This window comes from Numida meleagris, chromosome 8 (assembly GCF_002078875.1).
Source record: "Numida meleagris isolate 19003 breed g44 Domestic line chromosome 8, NumMel1.0, whole genome shotgun sequence".
NCBI classification, from domain to species: Eukaryota; Metazoa; Chordata; class Aves; order Galliformes; family Numididae; genus Numida; species Numida meleagris.
Genome location: NC_034416.1, coordinates 120,310 through 146,456, shown reverse-complemented (window position 1 = coordinate 146,456; position 26,147 = coordinate 120,310). Strand labels below are relative to the sequence as shown.

Genomic DNA, 26,147 nt, shown 5'->3' with positions numbered 1-26,147 from the left:
GAGTTACATTCAGCTTTAGAAGGCTAAGTTAGGGCCCTAACACACCAGTTAGCACACAATACTAGAATCCGAGTGGATCAGAGAAGCTCCTAGCTTTACTATTCAAATCCTTCTCATTCAGACTACTCAGACTGTGGATCTCATGGAATACTGGAGTATTTCATATTACCTTGCTGAGCTTTCTTGGTTTGCTCCTCAATTTGCTTGAGCTTTTCCATTAGCTCCTCCTTCTCACGTTCAATCTTCTCCTTCTCCTTTTCTGCCAGTTCCCTCTTCTTCTTCTCATTCTCCAGCAGGGCTCTGATGATGGGGAAAGTCATAATGCAAGTTATAATTAACAACTACTCAGTCTGTAGTGCTTCCCAGTGAAACTACAAGGACACAAGAGAAGGGCATCAGATCATTCAGCTGATGATCTTTACTCCAGCTGTGCTCCTTTTAAAGTGAAGTGATGAAAGAAAAAGCCCTGCTAGCATTCACCTCAGTGGAAGTTCATAACAGTAATACTCCTAATGGAAAGCTCCTTATATCAAGACCCAGATCAGTCCTTTCAAATAGATGGGCACACATTTAATACCAAGAAAGTGGTGGTAAACCACACTTGTGATGAGTGCTACTTCCATCATCTCATTAGATTTACTGAAGCAGAAAGAAGTCTGCCCTGTTCATGGCTCAAGCAGGTTAGTGAGTGTGCTGCCAGCAATTTTATCTAGCACACGATGCTACTGTGGAGTGACGAACCAAGTCCAGGTTACTTAGAACCCTGCACCAACCTCTCCATCTGTTTCTGATGCTTCTCTTCCCGAGCCTGTGCTTTCATCTGCTGCACCTCAATGGTATCTGGTTTACGTCTGCGCATGTAGAGCTCATGGTTTCCCATGCAAAGTGCCAAGATTCGTTTGTTAATCCGTAACCGAGGAGCGTAGAATACAAAGTCCTTGGGACAAGGAAAAGGCAGCATTAGACTTGCTCCTTCAGCATAACAAACCCCCCTGTGTATACAATACACTCCAAAACTCTCAGCTTTGTAAAACTGCTAGCCAGCATTTCTGATCAGTGTCTAACTCACTGGTGGTAGCAGTCAGACTTTCATCTTTCAGGAGTGAATTTCAAGCTGACAAATATACACAAGGCAGAACTGCCCAACTTCTTGTTATGGTGTACTTGGTATCGTCGTAAAGCATTTGTAGTACACAGTGCCTGTAGCAACTTGGCTCTATTGTTTCATTACAAATACAATCATGGGTTAGTTTACTAGGCACTCTGAGACTATGTCTCCCCCCACCTTTATTCCCACTTAGTTCTTTAATAGTCTGGTCATCCACATCATGTGTAAGGTTTTTTCTTATGCCACAAAGAGTGTTAAACATTATATCTTAAGGAAAAATAACTTACTTCTGTTAAAAAAAAAAAAAAAAAAAGCAACAGCAGCAGGAAAATGCTTCCAAGCAGCCGTAAAACAAGAATGACCAGAAGAACAGAAGGTATTGGCTGGCTCACGATATTAACAAGCCTTAAAGATTAAATCAAATTAAATAATGTTCATTAAAAAAATGTAAGAAAAAATGCTCCCAGCATGCTGTACAAAATGATGTGAAGCTTCAGCTTCAAATAAGGTAAAACATGGTGAAAGACAATTCACAGAATCATAGAATGGCCTGGGTTGAAAAGGACCTCAAAGATCATCTAGTGTCAACCCCTCTGCTCAGTGCAGGGTTGCCAACCACTAGACCAGGCTGCCCAGAGTCACCCACATTCGACACTGCTAAAGCCAATGGAAGCATGCAACAGTTAGCACAGGCGCTTCAGACCCCTAATCGTATCAGAGAATTGGAATGGTCGTAGGAGAACCAGAAACCTTAAGCAAAATGCCTCTCTCTCCCCCTGACTTTGGATAGCATAAGGTTACACTGAACAAATGTCTCCCTTCCCAGCCAGAACCAATCTCCATCTATCCCCTTACTGCTGTTAGATACTTTCTGGGCATACTGCCCCAAACAGACCAGGTAGTAGAGAACTGCTTAAGCGACTGCTGATGTTATTGATAAGAATATTATTTACAATTTAAAAGAATAATAAAAACCACAGACAACTGATTTTACATGATCCAACAGCAACAGGACAAGGGGGAACGTTTTTAAACTAAAAGAGGGAAGATTTGGTTTACATGTTAGAGGGAAATCCTTTTACTCAGAGGGAGGTGAAGCCCTGTCACAGACTGTCCAGAGAAGCGTGGGTGCCCCATCTCTGGAGGCCAAGCTGGACGGGGCCTGGGCAGCCCGATCTGGTGGGGAGTAACCTTGACCACAGCAGCAGGGTTGGGATTGGATGACCTTTAAGGTCCATTCCAAACCAAGCCATTCTACAATTCAGCTAAGAAGAAACTGAAAGTTCAAAAACTTTAATACAAATGTTGCTTCTTACTGGTGCTTTCTTGTCAATAGGCTTGATAACAAACTTCTTGTCATTGAAAGAAATATTTCTGATCTCACTCCAAGGGAATCCAATTTTTGGTGTTAGCCTGCAGAAGTAGAAAACAGAGGACATAAATGTCCCAAGTCATTCCAAATTTCTGAACTACAACATAAAGCTCAAAATTCTGAAAAACTTGCCCCCATGATATTTCAGTACTCTCAGGTTGACTGGAATAAGCAAACAAAATTGATCAGATAAATTAACTAGGAAGCAGTTTTCAATCCTGTTTGATTAAATGGAAGACAGCTGGAGAATGCATCCACAGGTAAGATTTGACAGTGTCTCATGGGTTTTGGTCCTAAGCAGTACATTTTACAGTGCATTCTGGCAAAAACACAACCAAGAATGACACATAAGAAGTAGAGTTTAGTAATAGACCAAAATTCCAGAACAGAATACTTTTAACTACCTTTACACTGGAAAGGAGCTGAAGGCAGTGATGAGGAGAGGGGGTTATTACCTGTCATTATGCTCATAAATGTTGAGTCCAAGAGCATCTACACCTAGCCAGAGTTCAGAGCCCTTTTTGTTCTTAATATTGAAGTAGTTCACACCATACATTTCCAAGTCCTGTGCAATTTTCAGGTACTCCAAGACAGCATCTTCTCTGTGTCATGCAAAAAGAAAGCAGATGTTCTTCCTTGAGTCAATAAGCCATTTGATCAAGAAGGTGCTGTCTATCTACACAGCTAGAGCAGCAATAGGCTGGCAAAGGTTCTCAGAATCATCCTTGAAGATAACAGTGAACAAGCTCTGTAAGTTCAGTTTTGTTTTTAGTAACGTCAGCCAGGCATATGGACTAGCAATGACAGAGACCCATTAGCCTAGTTACTCTCAGTAGAATAACCTGACAAATGCTAACTCATCGTGGAGCAAGCTACAGATTATTGTGCGACTTCGTACATTACACACTACCATATATCACACTATCTTAAATACAGCAGATTCACATGCATTATTTACCTAATCATTCCTCGATGTTCCTCATGCCACACCTGGATCCTCTCCTCCCACTGGTCCTTGTTAAGCTTGTGCTGCTCTAGAACTCTAGAAAAAGTACACTGGTTTGTTGAGACCAGCCACTGAATTTATGCACACACCATCACATCAATCCAGAATAACACTTCATTAAATACTCCATGGGCATCATGGCTCCCAACATGAAAAACATTCCCAGAAATATGGTTTTATAATAAGGCTAGGTAGAGACACATCGGTACAGTATTCAAAGCTTCTAACAAGCTGTATTCAGCTATGTTTCTCCTTGTACCATTACATTTTCAGTTTTTTTTGGAGCTTCTCTAACTACTTCCAATTACAGTTTCTTCAGCAGCAACAGGATCTTAATTTAAGAGAGGCATCGGGCTATATTTTATTCTGAATGCTTTGGTCAGGACTCCCAGAAATTCTGAACTTTTTAGGGCAAAGAAGTTCTAAGATTGACCAAATTCACATACCTCTGTGGGAGCAGTTTGTCACTAGCAAGATAACCAGACTTGTGCACTTCTTTGTTGAAGTCTCCATACTTTGACTGGACAGCATAGGAAGCCAGCAGGACGGCTGTTTCTGGAGGACAATAAATGTCATCATTCAGAATTGCCTCCTTCACTTGGAGGAAAAATAGGCGCTGTGTGATGTCCTGGATCAGCTCTTCTGCCACATCTTCCGGGTAGAACTTGGCTCGGAATTTGAAAAGAAGAGGGCTTTCCTTGCGTACATCCTGTGCTGTTACCTGGAGCAACAGAGTTATCAGATTTAATAGCTAACATAAAAAATGAAAGTGAGCAGGTTAACAGACAGCAAGAGAAGACAGGCACGCATTAGAAAAAAAAAAAATCTCCTTTCCAACACAAACATGGATGGGCAAGACGCTCACATTAACAGTTACGAGGGTGGTTAGCAGATCTTGCAGGCTGGGGAAGATTGACTGTATGATGGGGAATAGGGATGTGTGACCTTGGAAGAATACAAGGATGCTGTCCAGACGTGCACAGATGAGATGAGGAAAGCCAGGTCTCAGACGGAATTGAACTTGGCAAGGGATGTGGAAAAATAACAAGAGATTCCACAGGTACATTGGTCAGAATAGAAAGGTCAAGGAGAGTGTATCCCCTCTAATGAATGAGAAGGAAGAAATGGCAACAGATACGGAGAAGGCTGAGGTACTCAACAAGTTCTTGGCCTCAGTTTTCACAGAATTGCAGGTGTTGGAAGGGACCTCAAGAGATAATTGAGTCCAGTCCCCAGCACTGAAGCAAGTTCCCTACAACAGGTCGCACAGGTAGGCGCCCAGACAGGTCTTGAATATCTCCACAGAAGGAGACTCCACAACCACTCTGGGTAACGCGTTCCAGTGCCCCGTCACCCCTACTGCAAAGAAGTTCTTCTGCATGTTAGTATGGAACTTCCTATGTCTTCACAGGCTTCCCACATCTCTCACATCCTTGAAGCCCTAGGTTGGAGTTACAGGAGTAAAATTCCTCCTGCTGTAGACTAAGAGCAAGTTTGAGACTACCTGATGAGACTAAATGTGAACAGGTCTACGTGGCCCAATGACATGCATCCCAGGATCCTGAAGGAACTGAACATAAAGGCTGAAGGCTGAACATAAGGAAGGGATGCCATCCAAAGGGACCTGGTCAAGCTTGAAAAGTGGGACTGTGTGAACCTAATGAGGTTCAACAAGGTCAGGTGCATGACGTTGCACTTGCATTGGGGCAACCCCAGTTATGCATACAGACTGGGAGACCTCACTGAGAGCAGCCTCACAGAAAAGGACTTGGGGGTTGTGGTGGACAAGAAGCTTGACACGAGCCAACAGTGGGTGCTTGCAGCCCAGAAGGCCAATAGTATCCTGGGCTGCACCAAAAGTGGGGGAGGCACCAGGGTTAAGGGAGGGGATTACCCCTCTCTGCTCTGTCCTCTTGAGGCCCCATCTGGAATACTGTGTCCAGGCCTGGGGCTGCAGCACAACAAGGACATGGTGCTATTGGATAAGGTTCAGAAGAGGGCGACAGAGATTATCAGAGGACTGAAGCATCTCTCCTGAAAGGAGAGGCTGAGGAAGATGAGCTTGTTTAGTCTGAAGAGAAAGCTTCAGGGAGACCTCATTGCAGCCTTCCAGTACTTGAAGGGAGCTTATAAACAGGAGGGAGAATGACTTTTTACATGGTCCAACAGGACAAGGGGAAATGGTTTTAAACTTAAAGAGGAGAGATTTAGATTAAATTAGGAGGTTTTTTGTTTGTTTGTTTCAAACTCAGAGTGTTGTAAGGCACCAGCACAGGTGTGTGTTACCCCATCCCTGGAGGTGACCGAGGCCAGCCTGGATGGGGCCCTAGGCAGCCTGATCTGGTGGGTGGCAATCTTGCTTAAGGCAATAGGGCTGGAACTAGGTGATCCTTAAGGTCCCTTCCATGCCATTCTATGACTATGACTGAAGGAAGGTAGTATCAACTCACTAAACTTGCTGTAACTTCATGCGTGTAGAGAAGCAAGAACAGATCCCTGACAGAAATACAGAGACTGCTTCTGCCCTCCAAGAGAAAGGAACCCCAGACAAATGAGAGGTTGAAGCAGACATACCTTTTTATTTAATTTGAGCCACGTTGAGAATCCCTTTGTATCTTGATACTGGAGTCCAAAAAACCAGACTTCTCTTAGACCAATTGTCTTGACGACCTAGAATAAAGATGATTAGCAAGAGCCATAGGCAGACAGGCTGATCTCACTGGCAGCAGAAAACCTGTCAGAGGTAAGATCAGATGAGCACAGAGACAAGTAGTGCCCTAGCACTCCACCACCCTGATACTGTTCACATACATAGACGACAGAGCATATGAGGAGTCCCATGTGGGAAACACACGCATCTCTCTCCTCTATATCCTTAAGGCTTGTTTCTACTTAAAAACAGCAGCTGGAATACTGTACTGATTAGCCACTTATAAGCCAACTTGTACAGCCAAAATACAATGCAATGAATCTGACAGGTGTAGCAGGTAAGAGCATCCACAGGAAATATCTACACTGGTACAGAACCTCTCTCAATCATGTCTCTAGCAGGCCACAAGTGCTACATAAATTAAAGTTAAGAAGGCTTTATAAACATACTGTAACTAAAGAAAAGAGCATCATGGGAGAGGGCAAGACTACTGCCATATAATGCCGGTAGAAAGGAGAGAGAAGTTTCTTTATAAAGCAAGTTCACTAACATGACACCACCGCTTTGTGTTCTGGCAAGTCTGAACATACCTACCATATGGTTCATTCAGTCTAAAAACTGAAATTCCTCCACATCCTTTCCTGGACACCCTGGAGTTGATCTTATGCCTGCAAACAGGGCAATTACCTTTAACCTCCACTACTAGACAAAGGAGGAGGAAGGAGAACACACTTATCTTTAGGTCTAACACTGTACCTGGAGAACTGTATTTTAACACTGCCCACCTCTTGTGCTTGCTCGCAGCTTTCCTCCTGCAGAGGCTAACAGATTTGAAAAATAGTTGAGGCAGATTCAGTACTGCCTTGTCCCATGTTTTACATGATGTCTCTCTAACCCTCAAATTTCTTTTAAGTTAATTCCTTGCTGATTCCTAAAGATGTGCTCTATTCTCTTTTGATGTGGTCTCCAGATTTGTTGAGGCACAACACTAAGGATATGCGGTCCCTGCAAACATATTACTAGTTCAGTTATTTATGGCTTGGATCAGACATTCTTGCTGGCTTTACAGAAGTTGCATTATGGCAGAAAAAACCAAAGAGAGCTTTCAGCAGAGGCATGCTATTAGAAACACACACACACACACACACACACACAAAACCTACGCAAGGCTACACAGTCTATATACATAATTCTTGAAGTCTGTGAAATTATTCAGCCTGTCCTTGCTTGAATTGGGAGAACTGGCCTAAATCCTGAAGTAAACAAAGAAGAATGTAGGTCTGATAAGCCTTCACTTGCACATGTCACATAGTGGGATGCACCAAGCTAAGGAGGCTTTCAGAGAAGCATTAGATTTTGCTGTATATATTGAAAACACTTGGTAGAAAGAAGGAGAGGAAGAAAGGCTGTCCTAGAGCCCAAGGAAAGCTTTGTTCTCTGCAATATTAACATTTGAATGGGATGGAGGCTCACCCCCACTGCTGCATGTGTCTGCTTGCCTCACTTTCATTTGTCTGCAGTTTAAGCCTGGGAATTCAACAAGCTGAACTGCCAACAAGGAACTGAATGGCATCACACTGAGGCCCCACACAAAAGGACTTTTATTCCACAGTAGAAGTCTGCACAGCAATTGCATTGACAACAATGGTCTGGACAGAGAAGAGGGGGAGACAGCACAGCACACAATTTCACAGCCTCAGTCGGCTACTAAATCAAACTAAGATGCCTTGCAATTCCTCCTCTATGAATTATGTGAAATGTAAAGCAAGGCACATGGTGGCTTGTTAGTGTGAGCATGGATCTGGACTATTCAGCCTTCAGTCTGAAAGTAAACGCTGAATGTAAAGATGGTAGCCTCTGTCAAGCGGGGAAAGGAGGAGGGAAAAGACAGTCCTTTCCACCTCAGCTTCAACAGGATATTTGGTTCCATCTGAGAAGCAAATAGATCATGAACTAAAAACAGTTTTCTACAGCTGCAAAGAACCTGGATAGCAGTTAACAGCTCAATTTTGTTCGGGGGTGTATAGCATTTAGAGCCCTGATCAACTGTGAGATGTTCCAAGAATCTGGCAGTGACTTGGGATGGAGAACGGCTGGCACACAGAACAGGAAAATACAGAAAGTACTTTTTAAACACAGACCACTATACTTAAATACCAAAGTTTATGCTCCCAGCCGGACAGCGACATCTTTTCTTCGTGCCATGGAGAATATTAAGTCAGTCCCAGTGTCTTGTTTAGCATGCAGTACAAGGCTTGATCTACAACTGGCAACAGATCACAGGCAGCCTTAAAATCCAACTGTTGCACAGTACCTTGATAAGTTACAACAAGGGTCTTCGGCAAGTACCATTAACTTAAAATGTCACTTTAGTGAGCAATTTTGTCCCTTTGCCTTAGGGAAGGAGGTATATCTCTGGCAACCTTTGCTTCATTTTCTAGAGACATTCTAAGCACATAGTAGTACCATTCTTTAGATATGTCCAGATGAGAAACTCAAGGTCTTCCAGACAATGTTTCCTCTCACTTCTCCTTACTCCACCTTTTTCAGGTCTGCATGGCTCTTTCTGACCTACCCCTCCCTCCACATGTACCAGTCTCCTTCCCAGGTACTGTTCTTGCTATTAAGAGCTGAGCCACAGCAGAAGGGTCACAAGTAGACCTCTTAAATGTAGATTTTAGCATCAAGATGACTCCTCAAGATTGCTCTAGTTCTCAGCCTCGGGAAATTGCCTGGAGAAGAGGAGACTCAGGGGAGACCTCAGAGCTCTCTACAAGTACCTGAAAGGAGCTTGTGTTGAGGTGGAGGTTGGCCTCTTCTCCCACATAAGTAGCAACAGGACTAGAGGGAACTGCCTCAAGTTGCTCCAGGGGAGGTTCAGGTTGGATATTAGGAAAAATTTCTTCCCCAAAAGAGTGGTCAGGCACAGGATCGGGCTCTGCCTGGGGATGTGGTTGAGTTACTGTCTCTGGAGGTGTCCAAGAAACATTTAGATGTTGTACTACGAGACATGGTTTAGTAGGGAAATATTAGTGGTATGTAGACTGTTGTACCAGATGATCTTGGAGGTCTTTTCCAACCTTGGTGATTCTGTGAAATACACCACACATGCAAACAAGTGCAGATCCAGCATGAAAGCAATACCTACACAAAGATAAAAGCAAAGCGTTCAAGCAGAAAAGATATTTCAAGTTCCTGCTCCAAAGGACAAAGCATCACAGGGAATTCTACAACACTAAATATGTCTTGAATCTACCCTGCTGTCCTGCCTAAAGATGAAACAGCCACGAGAGGCATGTCAAGTATTTCTGAGAGAAATCTGCTAGCAAACAATATTACTGGCCTCGCTCTGACTCGGTGCCACACCTGCAGCTTAATATGCCAAAGATTTTCTATTCAATTTAGTAAAAGAGGCACTTTGCAGATAAATGTCATTTAATCATCCTACTTTTACTGACACTGAAAACCTGTGCCACTGCACAAGTATCCTTCCTTGATTAGGCCACGGATTAGACAACGCAAAAGATCCCTATCAGGCCCAGGCATTATTTGGTTTTATTTCTTGCAGTGATTATGACTGAGGAGGCCTTCTCCCCGTTACTTTTCAAAACTGAATACAGCATTGGCTCAGCTAGTATTCAGGCACGTTATGTACAAAATGAAGCATGAGTGCAGAAAAGTGGAGATAAGAAAGGAATTCACAGAAGGAGAAAGAAAGAAAACAACAAAAAAACACCTCTTTTTCAGTTGCAAACTAGGAATAACTTAGGAAATTGACTATATACTTAGGCCACAGCTAGATCACACTGAGATACAGGTCACGTCTTTCAAGTAGATTCACTTATCTTCAGTCTGGCTCTGGGCACGGAAGAAGTCTGCAGAGACTAAGCTCAACAATAAAATACCTCAGGACATACTACCACCACCTTGCTGGTTCTTTTTTCTAGCCTTCCTATGTTCAAACTGTCCACACCAGACCAGCATGCTGCAAGCATTTAGATGTTGTAACCATCTGCTCTTGTTTATGCTTTATTCTTTCTAGTTCATAACACAATTTTAACTAAAGTCTAAGTCTACTGCAGTCTACAGAAAATTCTGGAACCTGTACGTTCAGGGAAAGAAAAAACTTCTTTCTGACCATAAATGCCACAGTTTAACTCCAAATATGAAAGTCTTGTTTACAGTATCATTTCATTCTTCTTCCACAGGTTACAGGATGTTTTAGGCAGCCTGTGGTACCATTTTGGTGTACTCCACCATCTTACGCAGCAAAGACAGTGAGAAAACTTGCACTGCCACACAGACACCACTGGCATTCGGTAACACAGAACTCAGATATTAGACACTGATACTTCCAAGTCAGGCAGCTGGATACATCCTTGGCAATTTTGTTTCGCTTTACGGGCTTATCCTTTTGAACAACAGCAGTTACACTCTGCATAGATGAGGAACAGATTTTAGATATCCAGTACCTTTCTCCCTAGACACTGGACGGGAAGTACATCTCATGACCTTGAGTAATGGAAAAACAGGGATGCTTTTAAGAGACTCATTTAGGTTGAAAGCACAGAGAACACCTGTAGGAGAACTGTTAGGTCACGGCTTGAACTGGTGATTGAGCACCTGATGGCGTGCCTGGCCCAGGGAACACAGGCCAATTGTTTGCATCTACGCTCCTCAAGTGACCAGAAGGGGTGGACCCAGGGAGGAGTCACCCTGGGCTCATACAAGGGCCATTCACTAAAGGGAGAGCATCTCCTGGACCTAGGCTGCTTCCTGAGGAGTGGTGCATAGCCAGAGATCCCCTTCACCAGTTGCGTGAGCTCAATTCTTCTTTATGTGAATACTTTGCCTGGTATCACTGAGAACCTGTTAGAAGCAATTTCACTTCTTCATGAGCAGAACGGCACCTGAAAGGACTTCTCAGGAAAAGTTTCTAGAATTTTTGCCTTGGCAAAGGGACTGGTAACAAGAATATAACACTGATTTTATTTCTGTGAGGTTTGTTCAGTTTGAGACAAATCCACTTTGTTACTGGTGGTGCTCAACTGCAAGGCCACTTGTTTAACCAAAGGCCTCAAAACACCATTGCTGGAGAGGGAAGCGATTCCTTTAACAGAGCACCACACTGTGTATTGAGGATCTCTTTTTGAAGCTTTTTTTTCTTTAGAAATAAAAAATATCATGGTTGTACAGAAAGCAGAAGAAAACCTGACAATATACGATACGATCCATGGGTAGAGCCTGGTTTCTCAGAGAGCCCAGCATTATTACATATTCATCTCAGAAGCACTCCCTCCACCTCTTAAAGTGAGACAGTATTTCTAAAGTATCAGCTGGCCTTATCAGAACTTAAGATAATGCAATCCAAGCAACTCACTGAAATCTAGACTAGGCCAAGAGAATGATGCTGTGCTCTAGCTGACACTTTCTCTTAAGAACATGCAAAAAATAGCAAATGTGAGAGGGGAGGAGAGCAATCTCATTTGCACTTTGACCAAGATTAGCTACAAAGCTTCCAGACACTTATCCTCTAAAGAAGTGAGTGGAGTCAGTAACACTGTTTGCTTCAGGTGCTGACCTCTTACCCAGGAAAGTATCTCAGGAAGGCTAACCGCTTGCTTTCAAAATCTGAAGTAACAGAAACATTTTCTAGTGTCACATTTCTCCTTAACCTGTGACTTGACTTCACAGCTCTTAACTGGACAGCTGTTGCCCTTAAAGCGATGAGGTGTTTTTGCTTACACTAAAGGCTTATTGTGGTGTAACATGCTGAAGTCACTATCTCTTGGATTCTGTGATGTCCAAAAGCTAGTATTGGAAAGTCTGAAGTTTATGTGGTCAACTACAGGCTCAGAGAGCACAAAGCAAGTCACTGAGAAGCAAATCTGAGGTCAGGGAAGTAGAGTTCATTGTAGGATGGAGAAAGAAGTACTGACTAAACAGTTTAGAAGCCACTACTCAGTTGTTTAAAAAAAACCTGATGTAAGGTCTATCAAATGGGTAGAGATCCCACCCATCTATTGTACTCATCACTGAATAGATCTAGCATTGCAGACAGCTAAGATGCCTCTACAAGAAGCTAGAAGAAATAAGAGGCTTTCAAGGGAGAAAGAACAAGAAACCAAAAGGATCCAAGGTCAAAAGTATCAGGAAAAAAAAAAAAAGCATTGGAGAAGCTGCCATGTACAGCTGACTGGGTATGTGGAAGAAAGGAGTATGCTTTCATACTACAGATGTGCTCAAAATAGCTGAAGATTTCATGACTACAGCCAGAGTCCATATTCATCCTTAGCAGAGCTACTGTTTTTCCTGGTGAGTTGGTAAGCACTGCAGTTCAGCAATGTTACTAAGAGGCACATAAGCAGAGCTGCTGAAGACAAGCTTGTATAGTCCTCCTGTCTCAACCAACACAGGTTTTGTCCATTTAAGCTATTTAATGCTAAAACTGTACAATTACAAGCATCGGGAACAGGGTGGCATAGGTAGACCTCTAGTACAAATCATGATGTTACTACCCTGTATATCAATTCATAAGGATATTTCTGCTCCAAGGTATCCAACTATAGAAGATAACAGCACAAAAGTTTACTTTGGAATTTAACCAAGTGTTAATATGTGGAGGGAGATAGAAGCATCCCTACTTCAAGCCCATTCACCTATTACTAGTGTGGAACTTTCTCTCTAGATTCAAACTGTTCTTCCTCATGAAGCTGTCACCTAGGTATTAGCTTTCCAAAAGTCCTTTTAATTCTATTCAGAGTAGGTCATAACTACATTGGGATAAGAGATATATTTATTCTACCTTTAGACACGGCAGGTGGAATCAAATGCTACCTAAACACTGCTGAACAAAGCCAGCAGCGTGCACTGAGATAGCTGTGCAGCTAGAAGCCTTGGTAAAACTTAGCTGCTTTTTGTCTAAATCAGAACTGACAACTTACTCAAAATGAAAGGGCACTCTGGGGCAAAAACATTCAGGATATCTAAAAATTTTTCTGTGAAAGAGTCAAAGTTGGGTTTCACACCAGGAGGTCAATGTGCTGCAACAGCAAAAACATAAGCTTGCTTTATAGAGAAACTCTCTCCACCCTCAAAAAAACCCTGATGATGGCAGACACTTTTTCAGATTCAGCATCATGCACAAAACCTAGATTAGCAATTTCAGGAGCACGTCATAGCCTAAGGGAACTAGAAAATTAACAGTCACTTTGTATTTACAGATCCCAGCATGAGACCAAAGACCACCTCAGGATAGAAACTGAGATAGAGAGAAGAGATATTAGTCAGACAGCAATCATTGCTTAGATCCCATTAGTAGTGTCAGCAAGGAAAATAGTTCTGGACTAGCCCTTTACAGGAACTAATCTACACAAACAGCTCAGCCATTATAAATATATTGGATACATGCCAGCTGACAGTATAAAAAAAGTTATGAAGAGGACAAGCCAGAACTGGATAAGCTACAAGATTGCACTTTGCCTAAATTCTCTTAAGAGTGAAGGGGTATTGGTTTTAGAGAACAATGAACAGAGACAATGGGGACAAAGCAGAGCATGGGATTAAAAGTGAAATAAGTAAAGACAAGAACACAATATGTAACAAAGGAAAGAAAGGTTTATGCAACAGTAAGAAGCCTACAGATACCTGCTGAGAATCAGACATAAGATTAGACAGTTTGGCTGCAACATCTCAACTGGTCTAGTACTGTGTATTTGCAGTAAAAAGATCATCACAGAAGAGCACTCTCAACTCACGTTTGTGCCTCCAGATAGTCTTTGCCAGATAAGTGAATACTAGAGGCTCCTTGTGACTGATAATCCTTTCATTACTTTACATGCAGCAAGATATCCCCTACATATTGATCAGCAAGTCCCATAGTGTAATAGTCTAATATGTTCAGGTACCCTCTTCCGATGCTAAAGGGAGTAAGTTTAGTTACACACTATCAGCTTGCTATTGACTCTCTTGTTTTGGTATATAGTTAGCTCCTTTTGCAGAGATCAAGAATCCGTTTGAGCATGTCAGTATGCAAGTACTTGCTCCCTTATCCCCAGGACTTTCAGCCTCCTTTATGCACAAGTCTGACAGTGGACAAATTCTCTCTTCTGCACTTGCAGCTGTTCACAAAGGAGTGAAATCAATTACTAGGAGATGAAAAGTTCCCATGCAGGAAAAAATGATCACAAGCTTCACAAACACAGACAAGCTGCTGAAGTCCAAGTTTGACACCACAATTTCATCTTGTACTATATGTCAAGTGAGGCAAAAGCTACAGATGGTCTAGTGCAGACTGAAAAATTTATGCACAGATTTAAAGCACTGCTAACTTCAGTAGCAACACCTCTTAGCACCTGGTGCTTTATTCAGACAATGTCATAGAATCATAGAATTAGCTAGGTTGGAAAAGACCTACAAGATCACCTAGTCCAACCATCCACCTACCACCAACATAACCACACTAAACCAGGTCTCTCAATGCTATATCTAAACGTTTCTTGAACATCTCCAGGGACGGTGACTCAACCACTTCCCTGGGCAGCCTGTTCCAGCGTCTGACCACTCTTTCAGAAAAGTAGTATTTCCTAATGTCCAGCCTAAATTTCCCCTGGTGCAACTTGAAGCCATTCCCCCTCGTCCTGTCACTAGTTATAAGAGAGAAGAGTTATAAGTTAGTTAGTTAGTTAGTATAGTTATAAGAGAGAAGAGTTATAAGAGAGAAGAGGCTGACCCCCAGCTCACTACAACTTCCCTTCAGGTAGTTATAGAGAGCGATGAGGTCTCCCCTGAGCCTCCTCTTCTCCAGACTGAACAATCCCAGCTCCCTCAGCCGCTCCTCATAAGGCCTGTGCTCCAGACCCCTCACCAGCTTCGTCGCCCTCCTCTGAACACGCTCCAGGGCCTCAATGTCTTTTTTACAGTGAGGGGCCCAAAACTGGACACAGTAAAAAATGTCAAAAATTACATATTATAAAAAATTATTATTATATTATTATTTTATTTTATTATTATTTTATTATTATATAAAAAATGTCAAAAATTACATATTGAAAAATAATTACAGGAACCATCCAACTGAGGAAGCACCTCTCCAAAAGAAATCAGTTCACCTTTTGATTAATTTAGGAGCATATCATGTCAGCTTTAATGGAATAAGGTTTCATAAACTAACTGGTGGAGTTCCACATTGCACACATGCATTCTGGATGGAATCCAGAACTCAATTCCATCTGTCAAAAGAACTGCAAGAGGCTTGAGATCACATGGGGTTCAATATACTGGAGCTACTATGTAGTAACATGCAAACAGCTGAGAAACTACACTGCAGCACAGAACTTTTTTTGAAAGGGTTTTTTGCCTATACCATCATAAAAGGGTGCCCTTTGCTAAACTCTAGAATCTCACTCTACTCTCTCCATTCTGGGGCTGGGCTATGGAGAACAATATAATATCTAGTTTTGAATCATTCAGGTGAGTATGAGGGAAAGTAGCAGTTTGTGGTTAAACATCTAAAAAAAAATAAATCAGGCTCTCTGGCCCCAAATGAAATAGCTTACCTCTATGGGTGGGGCTGCTCTTAAGTTTCTCTGCTTATTAAGACAGGCTCAGTGTAGAGCTGGCCCCAGAATGCATAGTACTACTGAGCCACGGCCATACCTCACATATCTGGTCTGGCAGTTCCTTCATCTGATCATGAATCTAAAATCCATTTCACTTTCCTTTAAGCCATGAACATATTGCTCAGATTCTTCTCCAATTAGGAAACCCTTGATTTCTTCCTCAGTGTCCTCACAAAGCCTTGACTGTCTAGAAGAAGTGATGACATCACTTGCTAGCAGCACAGATGCTTTGAGTGGCTAGACAGTTGCCTAGATATGCCCTTCAGGATTACAGCAGAAACACACAGTGGGCCTGTCAAAGTTTCAGCAGCTGCAATTAACTGTCTTTGTTCAGCCACTCCAAATTCAGGATGCACATGTCTCCCTCCTTCTGTATGGACCAAAGTGGAAAGAAATTTGCATAGCCAGAGAATGCAGGGGAAGCCTAAAGCACCTAGATGAAGGCTCAATATAGTACAGTACATAACTTCTCAGTAACACCCTCACCAACACAGGAGGTGTTGAGAGCTTAGAGTATCACTGCACTTGCACAATGTTGCAACAATGTTTGAAATCCCAGCTAAGACCCTTCTGTTCTAGATCAGTTACTCTTTGAAATCAATTACACAACGTTTGCAACTAAGCCAGGCAACAGTAGCTTACCAGTTGCCCTGTAACACTGATCTTATGAGTTGTGACTGCAGATACCTACTGCTATCCAACGCAAATTATGAACTACAGTACCAATACAGTTTGGCGAAGGTAAGAATAGTTCCTAACATACTCCTGGAGCTAAAAAAAAAAAAAAAATACAGTAGTTTTTAAAAAAGCATGTAATTTCATATTTTTCTGAGTTCTCTTAAAGTTACTATACACACTGTCATTTAGTATTTGAAGCCCTTTAGAAGCTGTTACCAGAATCACAACACCAGTATCAACTTTAGATCTTCTGCAGCTCCATTGCTTACCTGATCAAAGAGTTGTTTCCCTGTAGTGTTGGGCTGGATGGCAAATTCCAGCTCAGCATCCATGGTGGTAACACGCACACTGATCTGGAAAACAGAAGAGACATCATAACAATACGTGCTCTAACACCACACAATAATAAAAAACATCATCTGCCTCCATCCAGGGACCCATTCCCAAGCTTCCAAGAGCTCCACTGCCAACAGTTATAAAGTCATCTGCCCAGAGAGCATAGTGTTCCCAGCACCCACCACTTCAGCTTGCTCGCAGAACAAAGTTCTCCAGCGTCCTCATATAAGAGTCCATCCTGCCTGACCCAGCTTGCATTCAGATCTACATACTGATACATATGAGAGAGCCATTTACAGCTTATGAGGTTGTATTTCTCAGTGAAGAACACCCCGGAATCATTCAACAAAGCAAAGATGTTCCAAACCTTGGAACATATGAAGGATGAATATCAAGAAAGTCTCTGGAAGCATTAACAACCTCAACCTGCTGTAGAAGAGCAGAAGGTATACAGCAATATTGTTCCAGTCACCATGGATATTTGGGGAGATTATAAGGCACAATCCCTGGTATTCTTTAAGGGCTATGAGTACAAAGCAAACAAACAAACAAGGATAACCTCACGTGCTAAGGCAAAAAGAATGCACACTGAACTAAGACACTAATATCAGCAGGCACTTTACAAACCAGTAGAATGATGCCTTTGTAGATGCATACTAACATCTGGTTCTTTTGGGGAGGTGAAAGATCTAGAAACAATGAATAAACAGTTTAGGTGCATCTTACTAGGCAGTCAAATTTCCTAAGAGTAGACACCTTAGACAAAAAAAAAAGTAAGAAGTGAGATAATGAATTGTCTTCCAGAAGAAATATTATATGATGCACTCTGATGACAGGAGTGTCTCACCATCATGTTTTCATGTGAAATGAAACTGGCAAGGAAACTGCAGCAAGCAAGATTATAGTTTCATTTCACAGAAGCAAGAATACACCTGTGTATCTTTCACCAACAGTTCTCAGGGAACAAGTTAAATAGCAGAAGCTTCGTATCTCAAATGTTTGTGTAAAACATAGCTGATTCCATTTACAACTCTTCATTATCAGAATTTTCTTGTTGATTCTTAGATACAGGAATACTCCTTCCTGGACACACAGATGACTTCACTTCTAACCAGGCCAAGTAAAGCCTTCAAGTACACCAAGATTTCTGAGAATTCATTTCTATTTGCATATTTATACTCTGAAAAAGGAATACATAGAGAAGATGCAAACATTTTAGAACACTGTTTTAACGCTTCTCCATCACAGCAAAAGTTGAAAATGTGAAGGTACATAGACATGATTTCCAGTGCATGAAACCCCAGGGTACAGGCATTACGCTTGTAGTTCTCATCCCTGCCAACAGCCATTTACTGTACATCACTAAATCCTCATTTATTTGCTCTTTGTCGTAATCAACTTTTAGTCTACTCTACCCACTTTTCAGGGGTTGGAAAGGTATGCTGTGAACAGTTTTAGCAAGAGCAGCTCAAACTGCAATTTATACTGTAAGTTAACAATGTGACATTAGAGACTAAAAAGATAGAGTAAGCACAGAAATGTTCGATATGCTTGCTAGAAGGACTGAGAGCCCAAAACCAGCTTTTCTACTTGTACTTAGAGGCAGTTTCTTGTACCAGAAGGGGTGTCAGCTTCTATATCTGTCTTGCCTAGGACATGTACCAGCAAGAGCAAAGATATCCATAAACTATGTCTAAGAGGCATTGGGTTAAACAAGTCATTAAGCAACAGGTTGTTGTTTGTTTGCTTTAAAGCCCCTCCTGTTCACCTAATCCACTTATATATCAGCTATCGTGGAAACAATATATAGACTTTCTGCTCCACTGCTAATGGATAAAATGCAGTAGCTACTCTTGGCTGATAACACCTCCATAAGTGATTGAATGCAGAAGTATCTGAGCACAGTGGAAGCACCAGAAACCAGAAACATTTGTGGTAGCTCTTTGCAACCTATGCCTGAATAACTTTTAAGCACTTCACTGAAAGTTTTAAAACAAAGCTTCTTCAATAAGTATTCTCCTCACAGAATTGCAAAGTGGGCTTGTAAATGCCCCCTCCGTGGAAGCATTCAAGGTCAGGCTGGATGGGACTTTGAGCAACCTTGTCCAGAGGGAGGCATCCCTGCCTACAGCTAGGGGGTTGCAACTAGATGATCTTAAAGGTCCCTTCCAACCTACATCATTCTATGATTCTGTGAATTTCATAATTCCTTATTATTTGTAATACTCATGCCTTTGTTAGCACAGTAAAGTAAGGTCCCATGCTACAATCAGTGAAATTCCTTCACTGTCATTCACTTAAACATACTTGAGCTCTCTGATGAGTTATCATCTTTCAATTAGTATGTTAAATTAAAAGAGAGAGACTTTTTTCCTAGTAGTAGCCCCCTGTGCTCAAGATGAGTAGCAATCTAAGGTTTAGGAGCAGGAAAGTCTTGAATAGGGTATGCATTTGCAATTTCAGTCTATGGTGTTTTAGAATACAGCATGAGCTAAGATACCACAGGAAACAGGCATGTGTTTTACAGAACCACACCCCGGTAATGCTAGCTTCCCTGATCTGAAAAAAGTTTTAACAAATAGCATACTGCTCTTACAGACTGAATGGGGGAAAGCATGTCCTGGGATGTACCACTGCCTCAAAAAAAAAAAAAAAAACAAACCCAAAACAACAAAAAAAACACACACACCACGAAGTTCTGTTTGTTGTTTCTTTTTCCCCCCACATGCTCCCAAGCTACATTTTTAAGGCAGCTGCTGAGAACTGGAAAAACAAAGTGAAGTTTCCACCATTACAGGCAATGGGAGGTCATATTCTCCATTCCCAGTTAGCAGATAAGAAGCCTGACAGTACTTCAGAGCAGATGCAGCTTTACCTCGGTGTTTTGCTTCTGTTCAGTACTGCTATAGAAACACAAATCAGTTCTTAAAGCATGGGGGAGGAAAAAAAAAAAAAAAAAAGAAAGAAAAAAAGCAGCACCAAGGCGGGAGCTTTGTTCTAAAAGATGCCCGAGGATAATCCAACTGTTGGTCAGTTCACTATTACCCTAATGGGTTCTGACTGCAGCTCAGACAGAAGCCACCAGAACTGCCTACCTATCTACTACAGACTATCTACCTGGCAAGTAAATGCCAGGCACTGCACGATCACCTTCATTCTCCTCATTCATTCAAAATATTATTTTTAGTTAAACCACTCTGCTAAGGCATGCACAGCTGAGTACTGTCTAACACAGAAGTAACACAAGAGGTACACAACAAAGTACTTTATCAGAGGAAAGAATAATCTAGTCCCAGCATAATTCAGGCTCTTCAGCTTGCTTTGTCCCTTGAGTTATCCTGCCAAAGTACTTTCAAACTATTAATGTAATTTAGCATCAATGCTTATTCTAAGCAAGAAAAGCCTCAAGATTCATTAGCATTAAGATTTGTATTTCTAAACCATCTAATGAGGTTTTCCTAGATTAAATATCCTAGCACCTACAAAACAGTAGACATTGGTTTGTCTCCCTGTCGAGAAATAATTATAGCGTATATACAACAGATTTGTTCCCAAATCAGAAGAAAAGCCTGTCCTCCAATGTAATGGTAATGGTATGCTGGAATGGTAATGTGTTATACCTGAATTAAGACACAATACCGTCCTTTTTCTCTACAGGCACTCAATCTTTGCCCCATAACAAGACAAGTTCTGCCTGAAAAAACTTGGTTGCTTTTCCCGGGCAGTATATAACAAAACTAATAAACTAGAACACTCTAGAAAACAGCCAGTCAGACACGGAGACTGGACAAGACTGTAATAAGTGCCCAATTCCTCATCAACATCTTCATTTGAGGGCAGTCTGCAAACTTAATAAAATGCCCCTCCATTAGATAACTGACTTGGACTGCTGAGCATACACAGTTCTAGCTCTGTCATACCAGGCAGGCAAGACACATCCTTCTCCAACACTAGCAACAGTAGAAAACACAGTGAGAAAAAGACATTATCTGCTACTGATTACAAAGTAGTTACAGTATTAGCATTTATTATAAGTTTATTTATTATAAGTTACAGTGACAGCATTTATCCACATTCTTTTTTCCAAAAATAATTGTTAGTAAACTCAAATTTTCAATGCTCTGTATGCACTTTTAGAAGGTTTACTTGTTTTCATTAGCAGCAGATTTACCAAAAATGCTATCCTAATGCAGTAAGCTATACTGAAATTCTATTTAAAGCAACTAATTGAATTTTCATCATTTATAATACATTTATAATGCACTCACTGCTGCATGCAAGTGTCTACAACACTCAAAATTCTGCTTCGATCTTGAACTAGTAGAATTTTTACCCAGGTAGATGGCCTCTAAGTAGGCTTCTTATGTCTTTCCATTATCATTTCATAGAGTATTTTGCATACTAACAGTTAACAATATGGTATTAAAAGCTTCTAGAAAAGGCCATCTTGCACATTACAAGAAAATTCATCACATTTCAGAAGACAACTTTAATTACTCTAACCTAAAAAATACTCAAGAATAAAAGCCAAAGTTTCATTTCCGATTCATTTCATAATGGCTACAGGAAAGAGCTAGAAACCAAGCAACTCTTCCTCTTCTCTATTTGAGGACTTGCATTGTTTTACTAGTCAAAGCATAACTAAAGATTGCCACTGCCAAAGCACAATAAAACACTTCCTGCAGCCAAGGACCCTATAGTGGCCTTCCAGTACCTGAAGGGGGCCTATGGGAAAGCTGGGGAGGGACTTTTTATAAGGGCATGTAGCAACAGGACAAAGGGAAATGGTTTTAAACCAGAAGAGGGTAGATTTAGACTAGATATTGGGAAGAAATTCTTCCCTGTGAGGGTGGTGAGACACTGGAACAGGTTGCCCAGTGAGGTGGTGGATGCCCCCTCCCTGGAAGCATTCAAGGCCAGGCTGGATGGGGCTTTGAGCAACCTGGTCTAGCAGGAGGTGTCCCTGCCTATAGCAGGGGTGTTGGAACTAGATGATCTTAAAGGTCCCTTCCAACCCAAACCATTCTATGATAAAAAGGAAATACTGACCATCATGCTAAATAACAGATACAGTACCTGCATTAATATCACAACGTATTAAGCAGCATAACAGGTAGAACAGATAATTCTGTTTGTCATAAACTGAGATAGGAACAGAGCACTAGGAAATTCATGACAGAATAATAGGTAGAGACAGCACAACACAGTATCAGCTTCTACAAAGCCCTGATCCTGAGTTAAAGCTTCTTTTCTCCCTGGGATTTCCTGAATGCAAGTTTGTTACACACTGCTGATCTGGAGGCCTCAATCTTCACATTTTAATGTCTTCCAGGTTTAAGACACCAAGTGGATCATTTCTGGGCAAAATGGCGAAACTACAGTTAGGGAAAAGTCATACTTTATTATTTGACTGTTATGGAAAAGATGCAAGTTTATTTTAGAAAGGAAACCCCAGGCCAATCCTTAACCTTTGTAGGCTTTCTGTATTACAGAGCATCTCTTCACCCAGCAGTTACTGCAGGTAAAGATACTCAATTAGCACCATGCACTGGTGGCACCAGCTGTGACTGGAAAACAACTGTATAATAAGTAAGTATAATTAGAATTGTGCCGCTCTTCCATAAAATATGTGTTTTTGAGACAACAGATGCTTCTCAGGGCTTACATACTCCACTCCCAGCTACGCAGATTAGCTAATATGGGCCCTGCCACCTTATGTGCTTACTGGCCCAGTGCCCTGCTGGAAGGACAGGAGTCATACAGCAATCCACAGAGCACACTGAAGCAACTTGCTTTGCCTTGAAAGAGCATTAGAGGTAATGCCCCCCACCTGAAGCACCAGCAATACTCACAGACATCTGGCTCCTTTCCGAGTACCAGCACGCTTCTGAAGGCAGACCTGGGTCCTTTGTGTTAGGGTGAAGCTGGACTCAGGTCATATGAAAGTGCTTGCAATTTCTAAAGGGATTACATTTAATTAAACCAGCCCCCTTCCAGCTGTCTTAAAGGGCCTTTTCATAACCCTAAGCTCATCAGGAGCAGAACTCCAGCAGAGAGCAGGCACACCCCAGCCACCAGCTCTGTCCCTGCCAGGCTGCAGCCCCTAGAGAGAATTAATCCCACAGATGGCTCCCACAGCTTTGCTGCTCTCCAACGCTCCTCTCTGTTCAACTGGGGAATGGTGCTACTCATTTGCCGAAGCCACGGGGAGTCTAACAAGGCGAGAGGAGCTGACCCATAATAAAAATAGCCAGTAGTGAGGCAGGGATTGTGGCTGCTGCAGCTCCACTTCACTATGTAGCCCTGTTCTCCCACAAGTGCAGGCGCTGGCAAGCCAGACCAGGGAAATTATACAGTTAAATCTAATGAGATTTGGGCTCAAGCAGTCCTGTTCCACCCCTCCCTGTGAAGAAGCACAGCAACAAGCCAGCTCAGATCCAGAGGACCCTATGGAGCCACATCTCAGTGCAGCCACGTTACAGCTGCAGCCCCCTCTGGAGTTCCTCTCAGTCTCCAGTGAGGCAGGATGGACTCTGCAGGCAGCAAGCTGCAGCTTTCACACAGGTTCTGAACCAAGTTATTGAGAACAGTAAGACTAAAAAGCTGCCACAGGAAGTGAGCTGCAGTGACAGCAGTCAAGATTGAGAAAGTTCACGGCTTTCAAGAGTATACTTGCAGAAACTGAACTGAGAAAGGGTGGGGAGGCAGAGCCTGAGCTGGAGGAAACCAGACATGCCCTGACACAAGTATGCATCTGACATTTTACCTCTCTTCTGCAGAGACACCAAGAGAGGGATGCCAGTGCAGAAAACACTCTGCCTTTAACTTCCTGCAAAATGCAACTTTGTGGAATTGATTTCGTACCACTAGCAGGACAAAGAGGGAGAGCTGGTTAGAGCACACTAACCACTAAAACAATATCTGTGCTACTGGTTACCCACTCCTCTAGCACTTGGAGACTAACATGGAAGTCTTCCAGAAGTCCTCTGAACCATGCAGAGCTTGGAAGAGTAGAGAATTTCTGCTTTATCTGACAAAGGGGTTCAAAATAAACTGATTTTGGGGCCACTCTAGCAGCATTTCCTATACAAATATTCTCACAGGATTTATAGAAAGTAGCATATGCAGTAGATAAAAGAGCGAATCCCTGTCCTTGAAATGGATAAAGATAGGAGACTGACTGAGGTTGCACAAAAAATCCGGTACAAAATGTAACGCTAAGCAGTCAGGAAAGTTCCTTAAAAAAGGAAACTAAATGATTTACCCTAACATAAACCCCGTCATACTGTAGTGTCAGAGCCTTAAATATCTGTTTGTTTGACTGTTACCACAAGAGACTATTTTTTGAACCCGTGATTAAAAAAGACAAGTTGTTTAACCACATGAACACAAAAGTAGCATTCCAGCAAAGTTTTTCTTTTTTTCCCCAAAAAACTTGTACTATGGCTTTGCAAGTCTAACTCTACAGAATTTATGCTTTGATGACCAATATTTACTGTCCATTTAATCCCTTGTCTACTTTGCGAGAACACTTCTTAATACCAGTTATTAATAAGAATTGTGAAGACTGCATTACTCCTGACAAGAGTGTTACTCCTCTTCTTTCTTCTGCCCTTTCAGCAGATTTAGATACATATCATAATCAGATGCAATTCAGCATGTTGGCAGAGATCTATCAAGACCTCTCTCACCCTATCATGGAATTTTCTAGCTAAAGAGCAAGGCCTCTATGCTTACCGATCCAGCAAGTAGCCCTTTAAATTACACATTCCTGGAAATACTTGCTAGCCCTAGTTCAACAACTCTTATTGAAACTTATGGTAACAGGAACATGAGCTGTACAGCAGAACTGAGAGCAACAGGCTAAAAAAATTAAAATAAAAAAAAGCACCTGAGTTATGTGAAGAGGCATATCAGCGAATGACACATTTCTGGCTCTCAGCAGAACAGCCTCTTATTGGAGAAAGTCTGCCTTTGACACAGGACAGTACCCCAGAGCAGCAGGCAAGAGCAACTAGTTCCTGTAACTGCCCTCATCAGCAGAGCTACAAGGAACAGCAGACAGGCATAACTTTTTTAATCGTTTCTCTACCAATGTGTATCTGTGTCAGGGTCACAGTCAAGATATTCCGCCTTTCAATTCCGCTTTCTCACAAGGGATCTCCTCACAACTCCTCTATCTTCTGCACTACGAGATGAAGTTGGATCGCTCACGTCCCAGAGATAATAAAATTCATCCATACAGCCACAAATAAACTGGAATGCGACCATGAAAATAACTGTTTCTTTAAAGACACCTTTTGCCATTGAAAAGGTAATGCCTACAGAGCAGAGCAACACAGTACTTTGTTGCTTTTCTGGTTCTTGCGACAAAGCGTGAGAAGCTACAACTAGCTTTTTGCTGAAGTCCCTCTTTACAACTGACCAATACTTGATATTCCAAGGGGCCTGATTACAAGGTAAGGACAGTTGAGCCTGAGGGGATCCTCAGGACAAGCCCATCAGACAAGAGATTTGTTACTCATATTAAGTCATGGTATCTATTTCAGGCATCCTCATATATGCCATGACCTCTTCTTCTCAAGTGGCGAACCCAACTTACAATCTCAAAGGACATCCTTTCTAAAAACTCCTTCAAACCACATCGACAGAGCTCACAAGAGAGCTTCAGAAAATCCTATTCCTTATTCAAAGAGGCTGACATTTACATTTTCCACACTTTAGAGGCTGTCTTCACCTGTCCACTCTGCCTCAACTTTTCTGTTTTCTCATAATCAGTGTTTCAAAGGTCCGGGCTTTTTTCAACAGTGCTAGCAAGTATGCACTATAATGTAAGGTCGTACAAAGCCAGAGCTTTATCAGTGCCTCTTAATGGGCTGGAGAACATAGAATTTTAAAATTTTGGGGGCACTGTTTACCTAGTTTAATTAGTGATCAGGTTTAGGCTCCCAGACAACTTTTGCTCCTGTAGAAGTTCTACTTCGTAAGACTACTACAAAGTAAGTCATTCAAAATAAAAAAAAAGACTGGGAATTCCCCAACACAGCACATCCTCCAAAGTCCTCAACAACACGTTTCCCAGTTAAAGTTACTTGAATATAATTACTTCCTTTGCAGCCAAGCAGACAGTAACTAGCTACATCCTACCAGTGGTATTTCAACACAATGGCTGCTAACAGCCTAGCAACACTGTCTGAAGCACAAACAAATTTCAGTTTGACCAGAGGAGTCGCAAGACAAGAGTCCTAAGACACAAAAGATGCCACGGTTGAGTCCCCAGATTTACACTCAAGTCAGATGTTTGTAGGTCACACAACTATTACATAACTTATTCACAACTTTGTGCAAAGGGTCAGTTCCTCTATTTTTGCCATTTC

At 41.9% G+C, this 26,147-nt stretch overlaps 1 protein-coding gene across 1 annotated transcript in view; it reads right to left on the bottom strand.

Annotated features, from left to right (window-relative positions):
* MSN (moesin) overlaps positions 1–26,147 on the bottom strand; it is a 43,004-nt gene that overhangs the window by 6,161 nt on the left and 10,696 nt on the right. The window contains exons 2-9 of the mRNA XM_021405923.1: positions 16,704–16,787; positions 6,061–6,156; positions 3,933–4,207; positions 3,439–3,522; positions 2,936–3,082; positions 2,425–2,521; positions 774–937; positions 170–300 (exon numbers count right to left, since the gene is read on the bottom strand). Coding sequence (XP_021261598.1) covers positions 170–300; positions 774–937; positions 2,425–2,521; positions 2,936–3,082; positions 3,439–3,522; positions 3,933–4,207; positions 6,061–6,156; positions 16,704–16,787 — 1,078 coding nt within the window. The remainder of the gene's footprint in view (positions 1–169; positions 301–773; positions 938–2,424; positions 2,522–2,935; positions 3,083–3,438; positions 3,523–3,932; positions 4,208–6,060; positions 6,157–16,703; positions 16,788–26,147) is intronic.